The sequence below is a fragment of the Phalacrocorax aristotelis genome, chromosome 7, assembly GCF_949628215.1.
Source record: "Phalacrocorax aristotelis chromosome 7, bGulAri2.1, whole genome shotgun sequence".
Lineage (NCBI taxonomy): Eukaryota > Metazoa > Chordata > Aves > Suliformes > Phalacrocoracidae > Phalacrocorax > Phalacrocorax aristotelis.
The window spans coordinates 14,914,019-14,934,267 of NC_134282.1; the positions used below are offsets into that span (position 1 = coordinate 14,914,019).

The 20,249-nt window shown below is 37.2% G+C and overlaps 1 protein-coding gene across 10 annotated transcripts in view; it reads right to left on the bottom strand.

Moving 5' to 3' along the window:
- The window catches only part of DLG1 (discs large MAGUK scaffold protein 1), a 166,217-nt gene that overhangs the window by 97,334 nt on the left and 48,634 nt on the right, over window positions 1–20,249 (bottom strand). For all 10 annotated transcript variants that reach the window (XM_075098899.1, XM_075098897.1, XM_075098895.1 and 7 more), the window contains exon 4: window positions 11,772–11,936. In XM_075098899.1, coding sequence (XP_074955000.1) covers window positions 11,772–11,936 — 165 coding nt within the window. The remainder of the gene's footprint in view (window positions 1–11,771; window positions 11,937–20,249) is intronic.

Sequence of the window (20,249 nt, forward strand, 5' to 3'; positions counted from 1 at the left end):
TTACTATGCACTAATGGATTTTCAATAAAATTGCAAGTCACAACAGTACTACTGCTACAGGTGTGCATTTTCTGTTGCTGCAGTATCTCAGTAAAAAAAAAAAGTCACACAGTAAATATCAAAAACATTATAAGAATTCAAGTTACTTTACAGATTTCACCATTCAAATTTTTGTAGTCAACTATTTTAAGAAAAATCCTCCGGCTCGCCTGAAAGAGATCACTTAGGAAATCAGTTAAGTGTCAAGGGTTTCAGTACAACCTTGCCTCCGGAACTCCAACAAAAAGTTACCAAAACTCTTTGTGGTATACTTCTATACAAAATGCTCTAACATTCATAACCATAACAAATGAAGGCAAACATTTCTTCAAAATAAAGAAAATTTTGAATATATGAACAAAGGTAGAAGAGTTCCTTACAAAGCTGCCACAAGTTACAACAATGTGATTCTACAAATTCACTGACTCATGATGTGCATTTTAGTGGGCATTACCAAACTCCCAATATACTATTTTTTTGTGAAAAGTACTCTTCAGTTCAACAAATTCTTACTGACAGCTATCCTATTCTGGGTAACAAATTTTGCCAACAGATTACATTATGAGCAGAAATAATAAGTGCATTAATATTTTAAATTGTAATAAGATCAATGCACCATTTACTTCTAGTCACTAGTACAGCTCAACATATCACATCCAAATATTTTGAGTACATCTTTCAGACAGAGTTAATTAATATTCATAAAATACAATGGTTTATCAGTGTAAGTCATATGAAACTTGGTCTGACTTACGAACATAGCTTTGAGGGCACTGCACAATAGACAATGGAGGTAAAGAAATACCCAAGACATAGTAGATACAATGATCCATTTAAATGGAGAAGCTTTCCATGGGAAGATTGCTGCCCTACTGAGCCCTACCTTTTTCCAGACTTGAAGAAAATACCTAGTCTGAAAAATGCCTATGAATATATTACTGGAGAAATTCCTTAATCCGTGACTACGACTGAAAATGTTTGGAACAAAGTACAAATTACGTGTGTTGAATTCTGAGTCTTTTTATAAAGAGTCAAAGTGAAAATATTTTTTCTGTTTTTCTTCACATGGCCTTGGAATGTTGCACAACCATACATTTTTAAAGATCTGACAGCACAAGAATATTAATTTTTTTTTAAAGTTATGCTAAGAATTCAATTTTATATATATATATATGAAATCTATATACGTGTGTGTGCACGTGCATGTCTCCACAGGTTTCAAACTGAGAGTCACATGCGAGAGTATTATTTAAAATTCTGAAAAAAAAAAAAACCAGCAAAATATGCGGACAAGCAATGTACCAATTACTTATTTTTCTTGCTGTTACAGCAATCTGTCTGAAGATGAGACAGTTTTACTGTGTTTTAAGGTAGTTTCTTCCAAGGATGATTCCCACCCACCCAGTGATCAACTGTGGCATTGCTGACAAAGAGACTTTAGAAATCAGCAATTCAGGAAAGGTGCATATAGACCCTTAAAAAAAAAAAAAAATCCTGAAAGTGAAGCTATGATCTCATTTCAACGAAGACAGAAATCCAGAGAAGTACTTCAGGAAGAGGTTATGCAACCACACTGGTGATAGAAGGCAGCAATCTGTGTCACCTACACTCCATATGGATATTAATGGTACTGAGCAAGATTTGCTGATGCCTAAGAAGTTATTTGTAGAAGGAGCCTGTACTGTGGTGATGAGACAAATCCTGATTTTTACAAGTTACAAGCCAACCTGAAGATAAAGGCATGGCATAACTCTAGAGATTATACAACATCCGGATAATGCAAAGGAGTCCAGGCTAGGAGAATGGTTGCTTGTAACAGTTGAAAAAAACACGGGTAGGAATAAAAACAAGGTCTAGTTTTGGTCAAAGAGCATTTCAACAGAGGGTCAAACACCTACAAGAAGAAAGCGGCGGAAGTGCTATTTGGACAGAAAAAGAAAGGGGGCAATCTAAGAATCATAAAAGCAGAGGTGGTAGCTGAAATGGCACCTGTGAATGACTGCCTCTGGAGTCAGGAGGTAGAACAGGGAGGCTCACCAGGGAATCTCAGGAAGTCATAAAGGGAACTGAGAGCTTCTATCATCCCTTTTCATATTCTGGATATTGAACTGACATGGATAAAATTTAAAAAAGATACATCCCACCACTACAAAAAAAAAATCCACCAAAACCAAACACCACAGCAAAACAAAAAAAGTCCCTCTGATGTGAGGCAAGAATTGAGAATTTGCAGATTGGGAAAAAAAACACCCAACCCAGCACACAATTAAGATTTCTACATCAGTGCACATACCTTTCTGCAGCTCAATAAATTTACTAGAAGATACATCTGCATTTGTAGCAGATGCAGAGTAACATTTGTTCTGCATCTAATTAACAAGAATACTTGATCAGTTACTGAATTGAAAACCTAACATCAAATACTTGCAATGAAGTTCCTCCAATTTTGTACCTGAGCCAATTCTTATTATCTTGCTTATATTCTTAATAATTCTTATTAACTTGCTGGGACAAGTTAAAACATGACATAATGCCCTATTTTAATCTCAAAGACAAAGTTTTCCTGGACAGACCTTTACAAGCTGCATGCATACCTTGAAATTAAAAATGCACAGCAACAAAACCTGTTTGCAGACGCAAACAGAAGTTACATTTCAATTACCCTTTTTAAACAATAACAACAAAACCCCTGAAGGATTTGAAAAGTGTCTTATGCTAGTTTTATTGCTATCCTGCTAAACAGAATATTGGCTAAAATAAGCGCACAACCTACAGGAATAAAAGATACACTTAGAGAAAATTCAAGAACCACCTGAAACAATGGCAAGGATTTATTTTCAGTATCACTTAGGGTTTTACCAAAAAAACACATACCAAAAAAAAAATGTGCAGAACCCAGTTTAAACACTCAGGTATAGACTATGCAACTTTAACTCTCCAGGCAGGGGAACAAAAGCCACCACTGAAAACGTAGATATAAATTCATCTTTACTTTTTGCACTTTTCAGAATTCTATGTTTAATAAATTTTTCCTGGCATAACAAATTTAAGTCTCACAACAAGCATATGCAATATTCTAAGCCAAAGCCTGAATGCACACTACTTAAACTGGATGCTGTGGAAAAAGAAATCATTAACTCTTTCAGGCAAGATACATTAGAAAGCCTATCTTAGCTTTTAGTTGAGAGACATGACTGAAAGGATAGCCCTTGATCAAGTGTGATTTACACAGTCAAGAGATTGTACTGCTGAAACTACCTTATAAGTAACCCAGCACTATTACTCTGTAATGATACATTTTAGTATAAATATTGTATATTTTACTTATATGACACCTCAGCCAACCTACCAATCTGTGCAGATTAAACTGCCTGGTCTTCCGTACCCTGTTCATGAATCTCCAGCCCATCTTTTTGGCACGCCAGACTGATAAAAACATCCTGTGCTTAATGCAAGTTTCTTTAGGGTTTCTTCAGCCATCAAAATGAACCCAACTGCACTGAGAGCTCAGGGGGAATCTCAGGCGAAAAGAGTATAACCAGTTATTAAGAAGACTTGCTGTTGATTAATGTATCTTAGGTTGTTCTGATGTTTGGATTAATCCATGGTCCATCTGTCTCAGTTTTTCTTTGTTGCCTCTGTTGACAAGAATTTGTTGAGCAGATCCATACTAAGAAAGGTGCAGATTTGGTCAACTGCTTCTTACTATAAGACACAAACTGACACCTTTGCACATATTTGTATATTCCTCAATTACAGGAAGTTTAGAAGTAGTAACCTATCAAGAATCTGTGCAAGGCATTTTAAAGACTGTAGAGCACCTCTCAAGAGTGACCACCAAAGTATGATGCTAGTCTAAAAATGAGTATTTGAGTGTATGTTCAAGTTTTTCTTATGATTTCCGCTATTACAGGTTATGTTCCTAACTCCAGAAGTACTGTCTTCCTGCTGAGGACATCATAAAACTTTAGAAAGGTCTCCATTTAGAAAAGTAACAGATTACTTAAGATTATGAGAAAGTTTCATCTCAAAATTGTAAATAAACCTATCTTGCAAATTACATGTCATCCAATCTTTAATTTCTAAACGGAAACAGCATCTTTATCTTCAGGGGAATCTCACCTACCTGCTCAGACAGGAGCAAGATTCAGGAAATAGTATAAATAAGAAAATGTACTAGGGCAAATAGCAAATAACAATTACTTTGACAGCTAACCTTGAATAAGCCTTCATAGTTCCTCAAATCATAAGGATCATCAGTTCTTTCTGAGAGAAGAAACACTCTCCTAATGAACAGAGAACTCTGTTTTAACAGAAGCTCCACAAGCTCTAAAAGACTTCTGGGCAAGCACTGGAGGGAATAGGGAAACTGGAGGGAAGACATACCAGGAGATAAAGAGAAGGGAACCTATGAAGCTTATCAGCACAAGATTCAGGTTCATGGGGAAAGGAGGTTGTCCTGCATTAAAGGAAGCACGTGTGTATATGCGCCTTTATATAAATAGTTATTTCCTATACACATTAGTAGGAACGAGTTAAATAAAGGTGGTTGCTTCTAGTTGAAAAAAAAACAGGCAGAACAGACAAGCAATACATGCTGTAGTACCTTTACTGGTGTAGCCAGAAACCAGAAGACTATCAGCAGCTGAAAGATTAAAGTCAGAGGCTGGCTATAGATCACTGCATTTAGGGGCTAAGACAATTAACACCTGCTAATTTATATTTCTGAATATAAATTTGCATTTCTGAAATAACAATTCCCTAGTCATTTTCACAATTTTAGTGACCCAGCCTCACTGACTGTAGTTTTACTGATACCTCCTAACTCAGCTTCTTCCCAAACTGAGGAGTCAAACTGACTCACCCTTCACTGTACAGTAGCTGCCCCTGCCTCTGACCACTCTTACTCCTCTCCTGTGACCCATTTCTAGATTGAAATGCCTTCTTCATCAAGATAAGGAACAGAGCAGATTGCTAGTGATAAAATAATGCAGTTTTATTCCCATTTGCTTCCCCAGATATTCCTCGTATTCCATTTGCCTTTTTGACTGCAACTTGAGTGCTGAGATGATTATTCCATTAATCTGTTATAATCCTGAGCTCTCATTCCTCTGAGGTGATGCAATGAGAACACATTTTCCGAGATCCTTCTGGCAACCTCCATCCTTCACGATTACTGATCTTCTCTTACCCTTTACTTTCCTTCTGTTGTTTGTTCTGGTTTTTTCTAAACAATTAAATCCCAAGCTTTTTTTTTTTCTTTTTATTCCATAACATCTTAAATTTCTCTATAGGCTTTTTTTGAGGAATTCTATTGTGTGTATCTAGAAACCTACATCAACAAGATAATCTTTATGCACGTGTTCTAAAAGATTTGTGCAGCAGAACTTCTCTTCACAATGCTTTCATTGCTTCCTTATCTGTCATTTCTCCACATACTTATTGATTCTGCTCTTTAGAATAGTTTCACCCTGTTTTGACAGTACAGAAGTGACAGTGAGTTCTATTTCTCCTCTCCCTTCTGGATGCTATTTTAAGACTGAGTACCACCTTGCCATATTTCATTCCTGTGATACCACAGTCAATTTAAGTAGACTGTTAGACAGCATTGCAGCACTGACAGATAAGCAGTTTCATATCAGAGTTCATTTAAAACCATTAAGCTTAAATACCATTATGGCCTGGAGATACTTTTCCAAAGATGTCTAAACATGTGAAAAAAAGCAGGCATACAATAAGTGGGCACAAGACATTTCTTTCACAGAGCAAAACTACAGTGCATGTAGTCAACTGGAGCGCTGAACCACGATTACAAAGCCTATCACGTAGGTTTGGGTACCACTGATAGATACTGTCAGAAACTTTTTTGAAACCATGTGTACAGTACACTAAATACGGGGTATCCGTCACAAAAACAAGGGCCGCTGCTTCTAAGCAAGAGGAAAGGTAAGGCTGAAGACCATACCCAACAACCACATAATCACAGTGCTAGGTCAAATAAAACGCCCAACTAACTTACTGTCTGTGTCAGTAGCTGTCTCAGTGTAAGCAAACAGTAATCCTTCCCTCCCCACTATACCATTCCAAGCTCCAACAGTTCAGAGATTCGTAAAGCCAAAGGTAAACTCTGTGTTACTGCTTTTATTCTAATAAAGGACTTCCACTCTAATGCAGACTGAGCCTGAATAAGCTTAGTTTCTCCCATGTCTGACACTGCTAAGTAAACAGAGATAAAGCAGAGGGGTACTGACACGGGGCAAAGCTATTGGTTCAAAAATATTCAACACATTATGACATTAATATTGGACGCTTAATATTGGATGCTTCACTTGGACAAAAACATTCTTGTAGTTAAAATTTGAGGTTAAAAGGTGAAACTTCTTCATCTTTTTTGATGAGGAACATTGTTTTACCTTGGTTTGAAATACTTCACTGTTAAAAGATAGAAAAACAGTAACTCATTTGCATTTAATGTCACAGTATTACGAAGTCACAGTTTTCTTCACTGAAATAAGTTTCTATAACCACAAAAGATTCCACCACTGTGCTCTAAAATGGGCAAGCAGCATTAAACCACATGTCTAAAACATTTTTTAAAAAAGATCTTTGGTATAGGGAAGTAGGGATTTTTACTGCAGTATCTGATGCTCGAGTATACTCTAGCGGAACGTAACAGCACTCAGCCGGAATGACAGGTCTTTGCAGGCTGTCAACCAGGCAGTCAGTATTGAAAAAGGCCAATCGCTGTGCTGCCTGACCTGCTCAGTATTGGCTTTTCCCAGCATCACTTGTACAGAGATGATAATTTCTGAACACATGCAAAGAGTAAAGTAGCCAGCTGTGTTGCCTGAAATATGTACAAGAGTCCATAATTATGTAACCATAAGTTAAAGATTATCATACTCCCCCCCCAATATATTTTCCACAATTCCTGGCTTGTTCTGCTACTTCATTGATGATTGCACAAAGGTATCCTAAAGATGCCAAATATTCAACGAGCAGAATACCTTTAGTTCCTCATGACTAAGCATGAATAAGCAATTTTATACACCTTACTAGACTAATAAGGCTAGTGCAATGTTCCAACTAAAACATTTATGTTCAGCTGTCAATGCCGGCTATGCATGTAAGGAACAAACCAAGTGCAAATGGTGTTCTCATACCCCTTGAAGAGTGGTGTTATGGTGAAAACCTCCAGAGACATCTTTCCAGCACAAAATGTATTTAGTAGTTTACAAATTATTGCATGTTTTCTTTGGAGCTTCTGTGTTTCCAGTGAAACAATAGTCACAAATACCAACATGTAATAAGCATAGTAGAGAAAGACATACAATCCCCAACCAGGGTCTACACTTAAATATTGAATTGCCATTCTACATCATAAATATAGAGCTATAAATACAATATTTTCCCTTTCATGCGCAGGTTGTTTTAAATTAAGATATGGCAATTTAATATAGATTTTTTTTTAATCTTATTACATCATGACCCATTTTTTTAAAAACCTTGTAATAATCTATTACTCAAAGCTTTTTTTTTCCCCCTTGATAGACAAGTCCAACTACCACTCCACAGTTTAAAAGCTTTTTTGGTATCATATCACATCTATGTCAAATTTCACTTGGTTGAAAGTATTTAATAAAAATAAATGTTAAATTCAAAAACATCAATCCAAAGGTATGATAGAGAAGCTAAATTCAGTTTTATAATTGCAATATATCCTTTTGTAGCATCACCATCTAGTGGTCAATCTTAGTAGCAATGTATTGCTTCAATTCAACTTCAGCACATTTTATTTAATAACAACTCAAGGAACCTCACATTGTAACTTCAAGTTTCTATGAGGAATTTTGAAACCTTATACTGAAGAAATTCTGGTACTAGCTGCCTACCTACATGAAAATATTCTTTAAAACACCTGGGACAGAATATTTGTGAAGGATTTGAAGTTTGACTGTTCTATCTGTTCATGATTCTCTACAATTAAACATTAAAAAAAAAAGCTGCTGTTAAATAGGGAACAGAGGACACATCTCCTGGGTCAAGTTTACTACTCTGATGCTCGAGACATTTGAAGGACATTTCATCTTAAACCGGCAAAGCTCCACCCCAACACAGCAAAACCTTCAAGCCCTGTCTCATGTTTAAACTTTAAATCAAGTATAGCTAGTGTCAGTTATTTCATGCTAATTCCAAACATGCAATATCTTACCCCAACCTGAATCTAAGGTACCCCATCCCTCCATCAAGAAGATAATCCAACATTACTAGAGTACTTAACGTGCAGTATTTGCTAAGTAGTAGTCACATGCTCATCCTCTAAAAATTTAGGATCTGTTTGTCTTTTTGGTCATTCAAAGTTGCTCTTTGAAAATTATCCACCCATCCAAGCAAGTTGTAAAAGCTGTTTTAAGTCCTAGAAAATTTGAAAGCTACTCTTCAGTACTAAATGTAAACTTGTTAAAACCAGACATTTCCCTTCTTCACTATCCTGTATTCATGTTCTGCATTATTGCTTTAGACCACAGAGGGCTTGCTATAGAAGGTAATCCTCAAAATCTGATTCTACTGCCCTCTGCAGCATTTCTTAAAAAGCAGTATATGATCAACACACCACTGTTTACATTTGTTCCTCAAACTAATAACTCTGTATTTGAAATTTCAAGTGTATTTAACATATATATTTTTAAAGAAATCGCCTCTTATTATTTTATTAATGTAATAAACACAACATCCTCTTACATTTAGTTTCCTTAAGCAAACCTACTATTGAACAAACCTAATCAAGATCTTGTATATTAGCCAAAACCTGGTCCCTACACAGCACATCACACCAAACTACCAAATAACTTAGGCAAAGCACTGTTAACTCAGAGCTCTGTTGCTAAATTGTCCTTCAGCATGAGCTATGCCAAAACTATGACCGTCTTGCAGATCATCCAGCCGAAAGAAGAGAGGACCAGCTATGTTAATAATACAATAGCAACCTTGGGTTTTTTCTGACATACTCCAGTTCCATTTCTAACACCATTTATTCCAGTAACTTCAGCAAATCATCATAAAAGAAATTTTATGAGCTCAAAGGCACACAGTTAGGGTAAAACTAAAACGTCCCATGAAGACTCCCAGGGCCTACAAACTATGGATGCACCCCTCACTCCAAATACCTTAAGACCTCAGACTGATGATAAAGAATTTGTGCAGAGAAATTAACGTCTTCAGGACAGAAGCAAGTCAGCAGCCAACTTAGCAAGAGAATTCAAAGTTCCACAAAATGCTAGTCATCAACTGAAACCTGGACCACCTGACCCGGTTTTCAAATGAACAAAGCTCAGAGGAATTTCAGTTCTGCTGTACATTGCTTTGAAATTGTCATGTGAAAATAATCAGATGTATGATATAAATGATAATGAGTTCCACAATGATACTTCTCTTACACAGTTTCTTTCCTATCAAGTGGTGATTTTCCAGCGCTTTCTAATTTGAGAAAGATAATAGCAATTCTCCTCAGAGACCCAAGATGCACAGTATTTTGAGAAGGCCTCACCATATTTTGTAATTATACTTACACACTGCTTAACTCTATTTCCAGAGTAATTTAAATAAGACATGGGTTTTTTTCTTCCAGAACAGCGCAGTGGAGTTGTATATTCAACACACCCAAAGAAAAGTAACAAATTTTCACCTTGATCACATCTGAGCAGAGGAAGGCAGAGTACATTCATATCTATTTCTGTAAAACTGTTCTGAGTTTCACATAAGTGTCTCTACGGAAAGTTACAGTAGTTAGATAAAGCTCAAATAAAACAGATAATTAAGGGTCCCATAAAATAACCATATAAACAAGCCTCACTTTTTTGTGAAGACTGCCTAGTAGGATCTCTGAAAGGTAGACATCACTTGCACTATAGAGAGGTAAGAAATTAAGTCATCTTCCATGGAATGTTAATATTGTCGATATCAAATCCTCACTTCTATATTTCTTTAGTTGGCTATTTGCAAAAATAATCTGAAATGAAGTCAAGCACAGGAACTATTCTGAGTTGTTTGGTTTCCCTTAGATCCAAGCAGCCAGAAAGAAACCAAGGTAATTACAGCCCTTCAAACAGTCTCAAGTACGATGAAATAACACCTAGTCAGTTCCAAGAAATAGATCTTCAGTCTCACATTCTAGTCACACCCATTCTAGAATTTTATTTTTTATTTCTATCAGTTTCTGGATTGTGAAATGCATTATACTTGATCACTTATTACAGACAGTTTTACAGTTTGCCTCTTAGTTGTTTTGATCCCTTTATGCTTTCTGAAATGCAAGACTCACTATGCTATGAATTAGGACAAGCTTGTGAATAGAGTTGACCTTAAGTCCCCAGAGGCAGAGGATTTTTTTATTTCTAATGGTTGTACACAAAATGTGACCTATTACTTCCAGAATATCAACAAATTCAGGGAATTAGACTTGGGAAATTGTGTTATTGTGTGTCTACCTTCATTAGCAACAGAGGATTGAGGCCCTAGCCATTCTCAGAATGAAAGGTTTGTCATATTAGCTTTCTTACAAGGCTCTTCAGAGTTAATATAGCCCAATTCAAAAAGGTTATTCATTAGGGCTTAAAGAATTGAGCTTGTCTAGCTCCTGAAGACTATGGAAACACACAGAGTTCCTTCTGGAGTTATAAGTAGAAATAAATAACTACGTTCAATACCACCACACACATTTTAAAAAAAACAAAAAAAAAAATCTTAGAAAAGCTGGAACACAATTACTGAACACACCCACCCACTGCAGCTGGTTCCTCTGCAGAACCCTTACAAGTCCACTATAAAGAGCTAATACATTCAGCAAGACTTTTCTTTATAATAAAAAAAACTCTGGAAATGTAACAAAGTTAAAACCAACTTTTTTCTTAAAATACAGTAGTGCTTGTTACAATACACTGCCAATTTCAGTCATAAAGGATACCACCACAACCCACAATTCATCCTCAAAATACCAAACTGTAGGCCTACCACAATGTAAGTCCACCTCATTATTCTAAAGCCTGAACACTCATCAGTATCAAATCATTTCTCCACTTTTTCCTCAAAACAAGCCATAAAGACTCAGAATTGTTATAGAAAACAGCATTTAGTCTGGCACACTATTATGCTGTTCAGAAAATAATAAAGCTACATCTCCTTGCTAACCCAGCAAATAAAACCACCTGCTACAGCCCCCAACCCCTGAAAACCTCACACTCAGTTTGTCCTCTTAATTTTTAAATCTACCTTGAAGTTACTGGAGCTGTCTTGAGAACAACGGTGCTATATGCTGAAAAATTCCAGAGACGTATGTTACACTTGGCTTATTATGTTTTCCACATAAGCCCTCAATTAAAAATATTTACTAGAAACAAACTCTGAATTGATTTTACAGGATCCTTGTAGAAAACCCAAAAAACGTAACCAACAGTAGTAACCATAGTACCCACCACAACTACATCCGAAACCTTAAGTTAACTACATTTGTTACCTGAGCATTTTACTACCCTGCATTTTTAGTCAGAATGTGTGGAACTATGTCAATGCCTTAACATCTACAAAGTGAATTTTACAAATGGGCAGTTCCATAAAAAAAGGAAAAATAGAAGCAGGTGTATCTCATGCATTTTCCACACACACGTGCACAAAATTACATCCCTTAAGAGTATATCAAAAGCATTTACTCTTATAACAACTTTAAAAATGCCTACCTTTACTGGTGAAATATGAGAATGGGAAACAAATCCATGAACATTCTCAATTTGTGACAGATTCTTCTCTGACACATGAACGAGCTCTGGACCCGTCACCTCATTGGCAATGTGTGGAGAGCTGTGCTCCTGGGGAGGTGTGTCTTCATCCTGATAGCGGTATTTCTGAAGAAAACAATTATAGAAAAGATCAGTCCACCACAGATGTGTGAAAAGATGATCCAGAAAACCTAGGCCAGACAGAAATAGTTATTTTCTGACCCTGCTGACTTCAAGGCAATAAAAATCTAGAAATAAAAGTTTTAATTAGTACTTTCAGTTTAAAGACTGATCCTGCCTAAAAATGTTCCAGCCTTTTTAGTCTCACTTATAACTAGTATAAAGCTACCTAATACAGTAACATGTTCCCAGTCCCTTTTCCACAGAACTTTTACCTTTACTAGGTTTTTTTTCTTACAAACACTAACACTAGATTATTCACTAATAGCAGAAACTCTCAGTACCAACTGGATTTACCACCTTGTCCCGCCTTTAAAAACTATCAGCCTACAAAGCTTTTTTTCTAAACTTCCAACTTAGCACGTCTGCCAAAAGTGTTTTATTGTCAGCTAAAGAGTTTCAGCTTTTATACCAGAGTATCAATATAGCAATTCACTACTGCTAATGTCGTTAGGAAACAATAAAATGTGGTTTTGCTACTAGACAGATTAAGCTTCCCCAAGAAGCAACGTCTCAAACAGAAACACAAGATGTTATTCAGTCTTGGTCTTATTAATTTGCATTCAATTTCAAAAACCAGAACCTATTACTCAGCCTCTAGGGATGTGTTCTAGTCAGCCTGTACTGTATCCACAGTTGCAGATCCCTACTAAAAGGTATTAATGAGGAGCATACATCATATTCACCTGTTGTCTGGACTGCAGAGTGAACTGCTCATCCAGCACCTCCAAACTCCAGAGCTAACATGGCCTCACACTACAAATGTACTTAAATAGAAGCTTCACCCCAGTTTCACCTTTGTAGTCTCAGCCAGTTCTGAGGGACTCTAGATAGTCCATGCATTTTGTTGCTAGTTAAAGCTAAAGCTGAACTTTTCCAGCAGGGTTGACTGTGTCCACAGATGCACCCCAACATTTTATAACCACATTCACTTTCACACACTACTGCTATACTCCAGAGTACAAACACAGTTGTTACTAGTTTACAGGGAAAGCATGTCATGTCATGCCATTAAAGGAACAAGAAACCCTTCTAAACATGTAATGGTTTTAAACTTGGATAAAAGATATTCCTATTATTAATGAAGTATATTTAGAATAGCAGACATTTCCTTGAGGTTTTTTTAACAGAATTCTAAGATTTATGTACTACAATTTAAATAAAAAATAGTCATCACCTTGGTAAGTCATTTCTACATTGTAATCCAATAGATCACTGCAAGTAATTCATTTGTCTATAAGCACATGAACACTACACCAAGGCAGTACCTGATAAACAGCAAATGATAACTAACTCTGTTAAAAGTTACATGAAAATACTATTTCAGGCTACCACAAAGATCCCTGCCCTTCACAGAAGAGTCCTGCAATACCACAAAGTTACGAAGTCTACAGGATAAACTACAAAGAAACTGCTTGAAATGACCCATCAGTTACCAACTCCTGTAATGCTTAACCCATTCGTTTCCTGCCCACCCACCCCCATGTGCCTGTCTTATAGGAAGGCTTAATTTTTTGTCTATCGGGGGGGGGGGGGGGGGGGGAGAGAAAGAATCTCTAAGCATGGTCAAATAGGACAGCTAAGCTCCTAACAACAGGAATCTCTTATCTTCCCTACCTCCCAAACCCTGGGGAAGGCACCATGTCCCCTTCCTTTCTTTGGTTCTGGCACTCAAATCAGCAGAAAATTGCCCACTTTTTCTCCTCCTTTGTGGGGCTAGACTTGTACTGGGTTACTAACCCCAAATAAGGCTGGGCTCAAAGAACACCAGAGACCATGCAAAAGGAGGGAGGAAATCAGGACAGGATCTCTCTCTTTTGGAAGTGAGCTATACATCAGTCTGCTCTGCCTTCTGTGGACTCATCATAAAGCAATACTGCAGAGTTTTGCCAGCAAAGAAGTGGTTACATGTGGCAGCTGAAGTCACTGACTTTGCTAAAAGAAGGAAGATTTGTTTGCTCTTCTCTTCCCTGCCATGTCGTTCTGCCAAAGCTAAGGTTCCTTGGGAGACAACCTAAGTTCCCTCACTAACTTAGAAAGAACAACTTGCAGCTTTACATTTCCATCACCCGTTGCACTTCACCCAGTCACTGCCTATCCTACAGCACACCTTCCCCACCCCTGCCTCCAAACCTCAAAATAGCAACAGACCCACACCTAACCCACACATACAGGCAGACACTAAAGATGCACGGTTTCTTTTAGCCAGTAACTGATGAGATGTCAGAGATCTTTGACGTTATAACCCTGGCTTGGTTTTGTACTTAAAATAAAATTTTAAAAAAATCTTTATCCACCCTACTCAATTCAACCTTTCATTGTTGAGACCATACAAGATCATGTTATGCCATATGAGAGAAATTATGCTTTTGAAGTTATTAGAAATTATAAAGTAAGAGAATATACTTGTATTGCTTTAAAGATACCAATGATTAGCAGAGAAGTACAAGGCAGAAGAAAAAATTCTGAAAAGAAAAGCAAGAGCATTAATATTTCTGTTATTACAACAGCCAACCTCAAAACACTTCCATACCTTCACTTTAGCTGAATGACAAAGGAGAGAAGGTGAATGTTGATAGTTGTGAAAAACTGCAATGCTTACCCAAAAAGCCCTAATTTTTCAAATCTTTAGTAGCGAGATTTCATGTGATAACCAAGCCAACTTAACAGCTCACTACTAGCAGAAGATGAAAGTTCTTTTTCTTGCCTTTCCCTGCAGCAGTGAGATGCTGGATTGCTCAGCTTCAGACTCTTGCCATTCATCCATTTTCTGAGATTGACTTGTTTTTAACTTATCAAAACAAAACCCTGAAAGAAATTGACATTAACTCTCTAGAGCAGCCATGTTAAACATCAAAAGCAGGGAAGAATTATCATTTAGAGAACAATGTTACCCAAAAAGGTAAGTGAACAATATCAGACCATAAATAAGATCACACTGAACATTAAAGAAAATAAACAGTTGAGCTGCAAGAAGCACAGAAAAAGCTTGCAACATAAGAGAAAGTAGGAATTCTGCTAGCTTAAAGGAGCCTGCTCCATTGGTGAAGAAAGTATTTGGCCGGACTTGTGATCCAAAATGTCCCTGACAGATCTCAAGCTTCGATTTGACTATAAAATGCAGGAATATGGGACCTGAAAGTGGATTAAGTTCCCAGTTCATCTCAGACCTGTTGAAAGCTATAAGTGGATCATTCCAGTTTTATTTAAAAAAAAAGTGACAGCGCTATCACACCATGCCTCTTGCCTGAGGTAGTGTATTCCAGTGGTCTGGCACAAACAGCCTCCGCTCAAAGCTGCCCACTCCTTTTCTCTCCCAGGAGCTGCCACCCCTTGAACAAGAATTTAGCCAACTGTTGTAGTCACACCAAGTTAATTCTGCTGCTCCATATAAAGCAAAATCCCCTGCAAATTAGCTTACATAGGAGTCTAAAGGTACAGTTTCATAATGCAGCCTAGCTTGCTCAAAGGGGAACTACTGTCCAAAGGAACAGAACCAATTCAATCCCTCTTGGGCGAGCTGTACAACTATGTCTCCCTGCCCCTTGCAGCTAGTACACATATGACTTCAGATGGTAAGCACGCTAATCCAGCAAAAGGTTTGTTCCCTCTTCCAGCAACATTAAATTTTCCTAATGCCCTGAAGTGGCTCACAAGATGAGACAAGTGCTGGCATAACAGAGAGAAAAGCAGGTAGAGAGTAGGACCATCTCATACTGGCCAGCAGACTATTTCTCTGCTTACACCCAAGAGAATCCAATCCTGCACTCAAATCCAGGCTCCATGGAGACCCTAGCTTAGAAGAGCCAGAAAGCAATGGGCAGGATAGATCAAAGGAAAGAAAAGGCAGGTGTGGCAAAGCAGCTCTGAACTTTCAGACGGATTGCCTCCACGCATATCTCCCAAGTTTCCCAGCACTCAATTCAGTGGTAGCCAAGAAATTTAAGTATTTTTAAGAAGCTTTATGGACTGCTGTAAAATGGATAATCATAATTTAAAAATCAGAGCAACCAAGTGCTAAATATTTAACACATACTTCTGGCAGAAATAATGCCCCAAAGGATTCAGCTGCAGCTATACAGGTGCATCAAAAATTAAAAAAAAAAAATATTTCTCTTCTGATGCAACATAGTTAACAAAACTTCTTTGGGCTAGATTATATCTTCAATGCATTTTGAACTGTCACCAAACACTATGGACTGAATTATTTACTAGTGTAAACTACTGAAAAATCCCTTTATTTTAATAAACCAGTGCTAGTTTACATGAGACACAGATGGTTCAAATTCACCAGTGTTGAAGTGAAATCATTCGTGTTAGTTGTTCAGGCCCACAGCCTCCCCGCTCCAGTTCCCAGCCCTAGTAAATGTTAGACAAAGATAAGAATGAACAAAGTATCTCAATAACGTGCAGGACAAACAAGGATTTTGTGGACATTTTATAGCACTGTTTTTCAGAATATAGATCACCTGTTCGCAGAGAAAGCGCAGAAAAGCTTTAGGAAATTCATTCTAAAAAAAGGTTCACTTCAGTCTGCCTAAGCTCTTATCTGTATTTTAAAACCAAAGGTATTTCAAAGAGGTTTATACATAATCTACACCCTACAGATAATTAAGTTGTGACTTTATATTTTTTTAAATATCCTCTAATTAGAACTCTTACTGAAACAGAAATGAAAGGCAGCGATTTAAAGAACACTTAAACAATCCCATGCCCTAAACTGGTGACCCATATCCACAACAGCATGCAACGCTGTTATCCCGGAGAGTCAAGCCATACTAATGCCACGATCATGGACAGAAAATTAATTACTAAAGAACATCTTTAACTACCAGATAATTTAATGACAAAATGCAAGGCAGCAGTAACTACAGTTCTGTTCAAAGTGGAATGTGTACCAAAATCCAGTTCATATTAGACATACACATCAACCCACTGTCTTACATGAAAACAAATGTTTTCTACCCAGGAAGCCAAAAATGAGTGCTAAAACAACTTTAATATAAGAGCAGAAGAGTGCTTAAAAATCAATTTAAAAGTTCATAAATTGTCTTTACATTCACTTCCCTTTCTCCTCCAGATGTGGACCCTCCCCACCCAGGCAGCAATATGACTCCCAGGTTACTGCGCACTTCAAACAAAAAAAACTGCAAACAAAACCCAGGAAAGCACGCAGCCTGACTTATGCAGTTTGTCCCCAGCAAGTTTTAATTTTCACTGTACAAGTCCAACCCATGTTTTGAAAGAGGTTAAGAATAAGTGAGGACTTCAATAAGTAAATCTAATCATTTGAATTCAATAAATATATAGAAGCTCACAGGGTCAGACCCTCCCTGACACAGTACGAACAGGCAGCACAATAAACCAAAGTGGCTTTAGTCCATTTGCACCCAACTCCAAGTTTAAATACTTCTAAAGTGGAGCAGTGACTGAACAAGGCAAAGTTAAACTAAACCTGAAAGGACCCTTCAAAAAAATCATTCCAGCAAGTGAAGCTGCTGGGAAACAGCACTTGACATTCAACATCTCCACTCCTGCCTGGACTAGGATGCAATATGTCAAAAGCAGACGATTAGGAAAATCTAAATACCTACAGTTCTCCTCACATCTCCCCCCCAAAAAAAAAAAAAATCAACCTTCACAACCATGTCTTCTAGATACCATTCAGCAGAAAGCAAGCTCCAACAACTCTTAACAAGAAAAGCAACGGTACACCCAAATTTTGCATGATGTTGCTAAAAAAAAACTAATCCAAAACAAATAGTATACTAAAATGTTAATGCATTTTGTACAAGTCTTCCCGTAGTCTAGTGGAAGTGCTAAACCAGAAACTAGAGCTCAGGAAAATAATAGTGCCTTCCTCACGGAGGAAAAGAAAAGGACACAAAACAAAAGGCCTGCTCCACTACTGCAGAACTGAAGCTAACAAACTTTTTGTTTGTAAAAGCCGGGCAGATTACGAAAGCCAAATAAAGCATCTCTGCAGGTGGACAGCAATTCACACTGAAAAGTTGAAAGCCTGTGGCTAACAAAAGAAACTTGAGTAATCCAAGAAAAGAGCAGAGGTGTTTACGTATTTGCAGAACTTCTTTCACTGATCATGGAATATAGGACATTCAGTATTATTTTCAATTTAGGCCTCAACACACAAAAAAAATGAATTACTTGAAATATTACAACAGGCTTTCTGATCTTTGGGTTTGTTTTTTTAAACACAAGTTCAGTACTTTGAGTGACTAGGTGCTTCATTCTCAAATAAAAACACTAAGTTTTAATAATTACAGCTAACACACAAATATATGACATTTCAGGGCCCGCCCCCCACCCCGATATTTTCAGTTTGACATTGCATCTTGAATAAAACTGCATATAACGCATTTATTTAGGTCACAATGCTCCATCATATGTCAAAAATGCACAGCTAGTGTTAAATAGAAGTATTTATATAATGCTTCATGTCATAGATAGCCAGAAAGGATACAACAATCTAAGCTACGTGTATACATTTACAAAAACATCACAACTATTTGCAGTGAAGAAGTTCACCTCTTCCAGAATATCAAGGAAAAGAAACCAAAGAAGGAGCTGTCAGATCACAACTGTTCTTTTCATATGTGGTCAAAAAACAGTAAAGGAAAATGGAAAACACTGTATTTCATGGGATTACTTTTATGAGATTAATTGCTTCTTTATGTAAAGCATTGAACAGGTTATTCTGTATTACGGTTTTGCATTGTCATTTAAATATTGATTCTTACAATATTCAAAGGTTGTCTTCTCAGTAGGCAAGAGTATTTTTGTTTTAGTGCAATACAACCCTGCAACTTTTCTTCAAAAAAATGACAAGTGCCTAGTGCAAAATCTTTCTGCACTACCAGCAGGTCACCGTTATTTAAAGCTAAATCCTTCAGTTCATTTGGGATGTAGATGGTACAAAGTACCCATTCTCTGTTAACATCAAAATATGTTTATTTGAAAATAATTAAAGCCTGTGCATAAACAGGTATTTTAAAACATAACACCGCTAAATTAATTGTGCTCAAGAAACTCTTGGTCTGCAAGCCACGCTTCTTATTAGCATACGGCCAAACGACATTAAAAATTAATTCTGCTGACTGTTTTGCATGAGGTGCTTCACCTCCCTCCTCCCACGCCTGGCCGCTCTGCCCACTGCCCCCCACCATCCCAGCAGCACGCCCTCCGGCGGGTGGGCACCACGCAGCCCCCGCGGGCTGGGGTGTGCTCGGTCAGAGCAAGGTACGAAGTCATTAATGCATTCAGACAGACAAAGGGAGCCACTGACGCGAGAGTACAGTAGAAGATGCCGCCATCGCTCAGATCTGACACAAAATGCCTAAAGTGAATTCTGGATGTTTGCTGGATATTTTTAGTTTGGTCTTAAAGTGGACAGCATCTCTCCTCCACAGTTCAACTGGCAAAATTAAAATCAGGGTATTGTTTTCATTCTACGGCTTTCTTCCCAAGTTTATTATTTCAATATGAGAATATCTTACAGATAAAGAAGGGATGTGCAGTCCCATAAAAGAAGGAAAGAAATCTTAATTTTCCAGCAAATTGTCTCCAAATTGCATCAATACATACCTACATATTTGCAATTGAAAAATGCTTCGGATACATGAAAGATAAGTAGATTCAAAACAAGCAAATCCTTCCTTCCTGGAAATAAAGCCTTCAACTTTAAGTTTCATAATAAATCATTCACACTATCAAAAGATACAGAAAAATTTAGACTCCTCCCTCCCAACCCCAGGTGACACTTATTCAACATTTTGTCATATATATATAAATGCATCACACATATGCATATATGTATGTATATGTGTGTACACACACAGAGAACTGTTCCCAATTTATAAAATAAAATCTAGGTCAATTATTTTTTGTTAAAAATAATGAATGCTGACTTGGAAACACCAAATATGCAAAATAAGTTTTGGAGAGAAAGATTTCTGAACCTGTCTCAAAAGTAACTTTCCCTTTAATTTTAAAGGGGCTTTCCAGTACTTAGTGTTCTCACTTGTTAATTTTACAAAAAAAAAAAATTTCTGCCACAACACTGAATATATTGTGTTTACTACTCTGAGGATTACCAAATTCTATATGTTTTACCACTCTGAAACATAAACCGTTGATGCAGTCCTAAAATGACTAGATGCCCAAGGGCACTGTTAAACCCAAACCTGCCACTAACAATTGCTTCCATCAATATGATGTCAGGAGGCATTTCCAGCCCTGCAT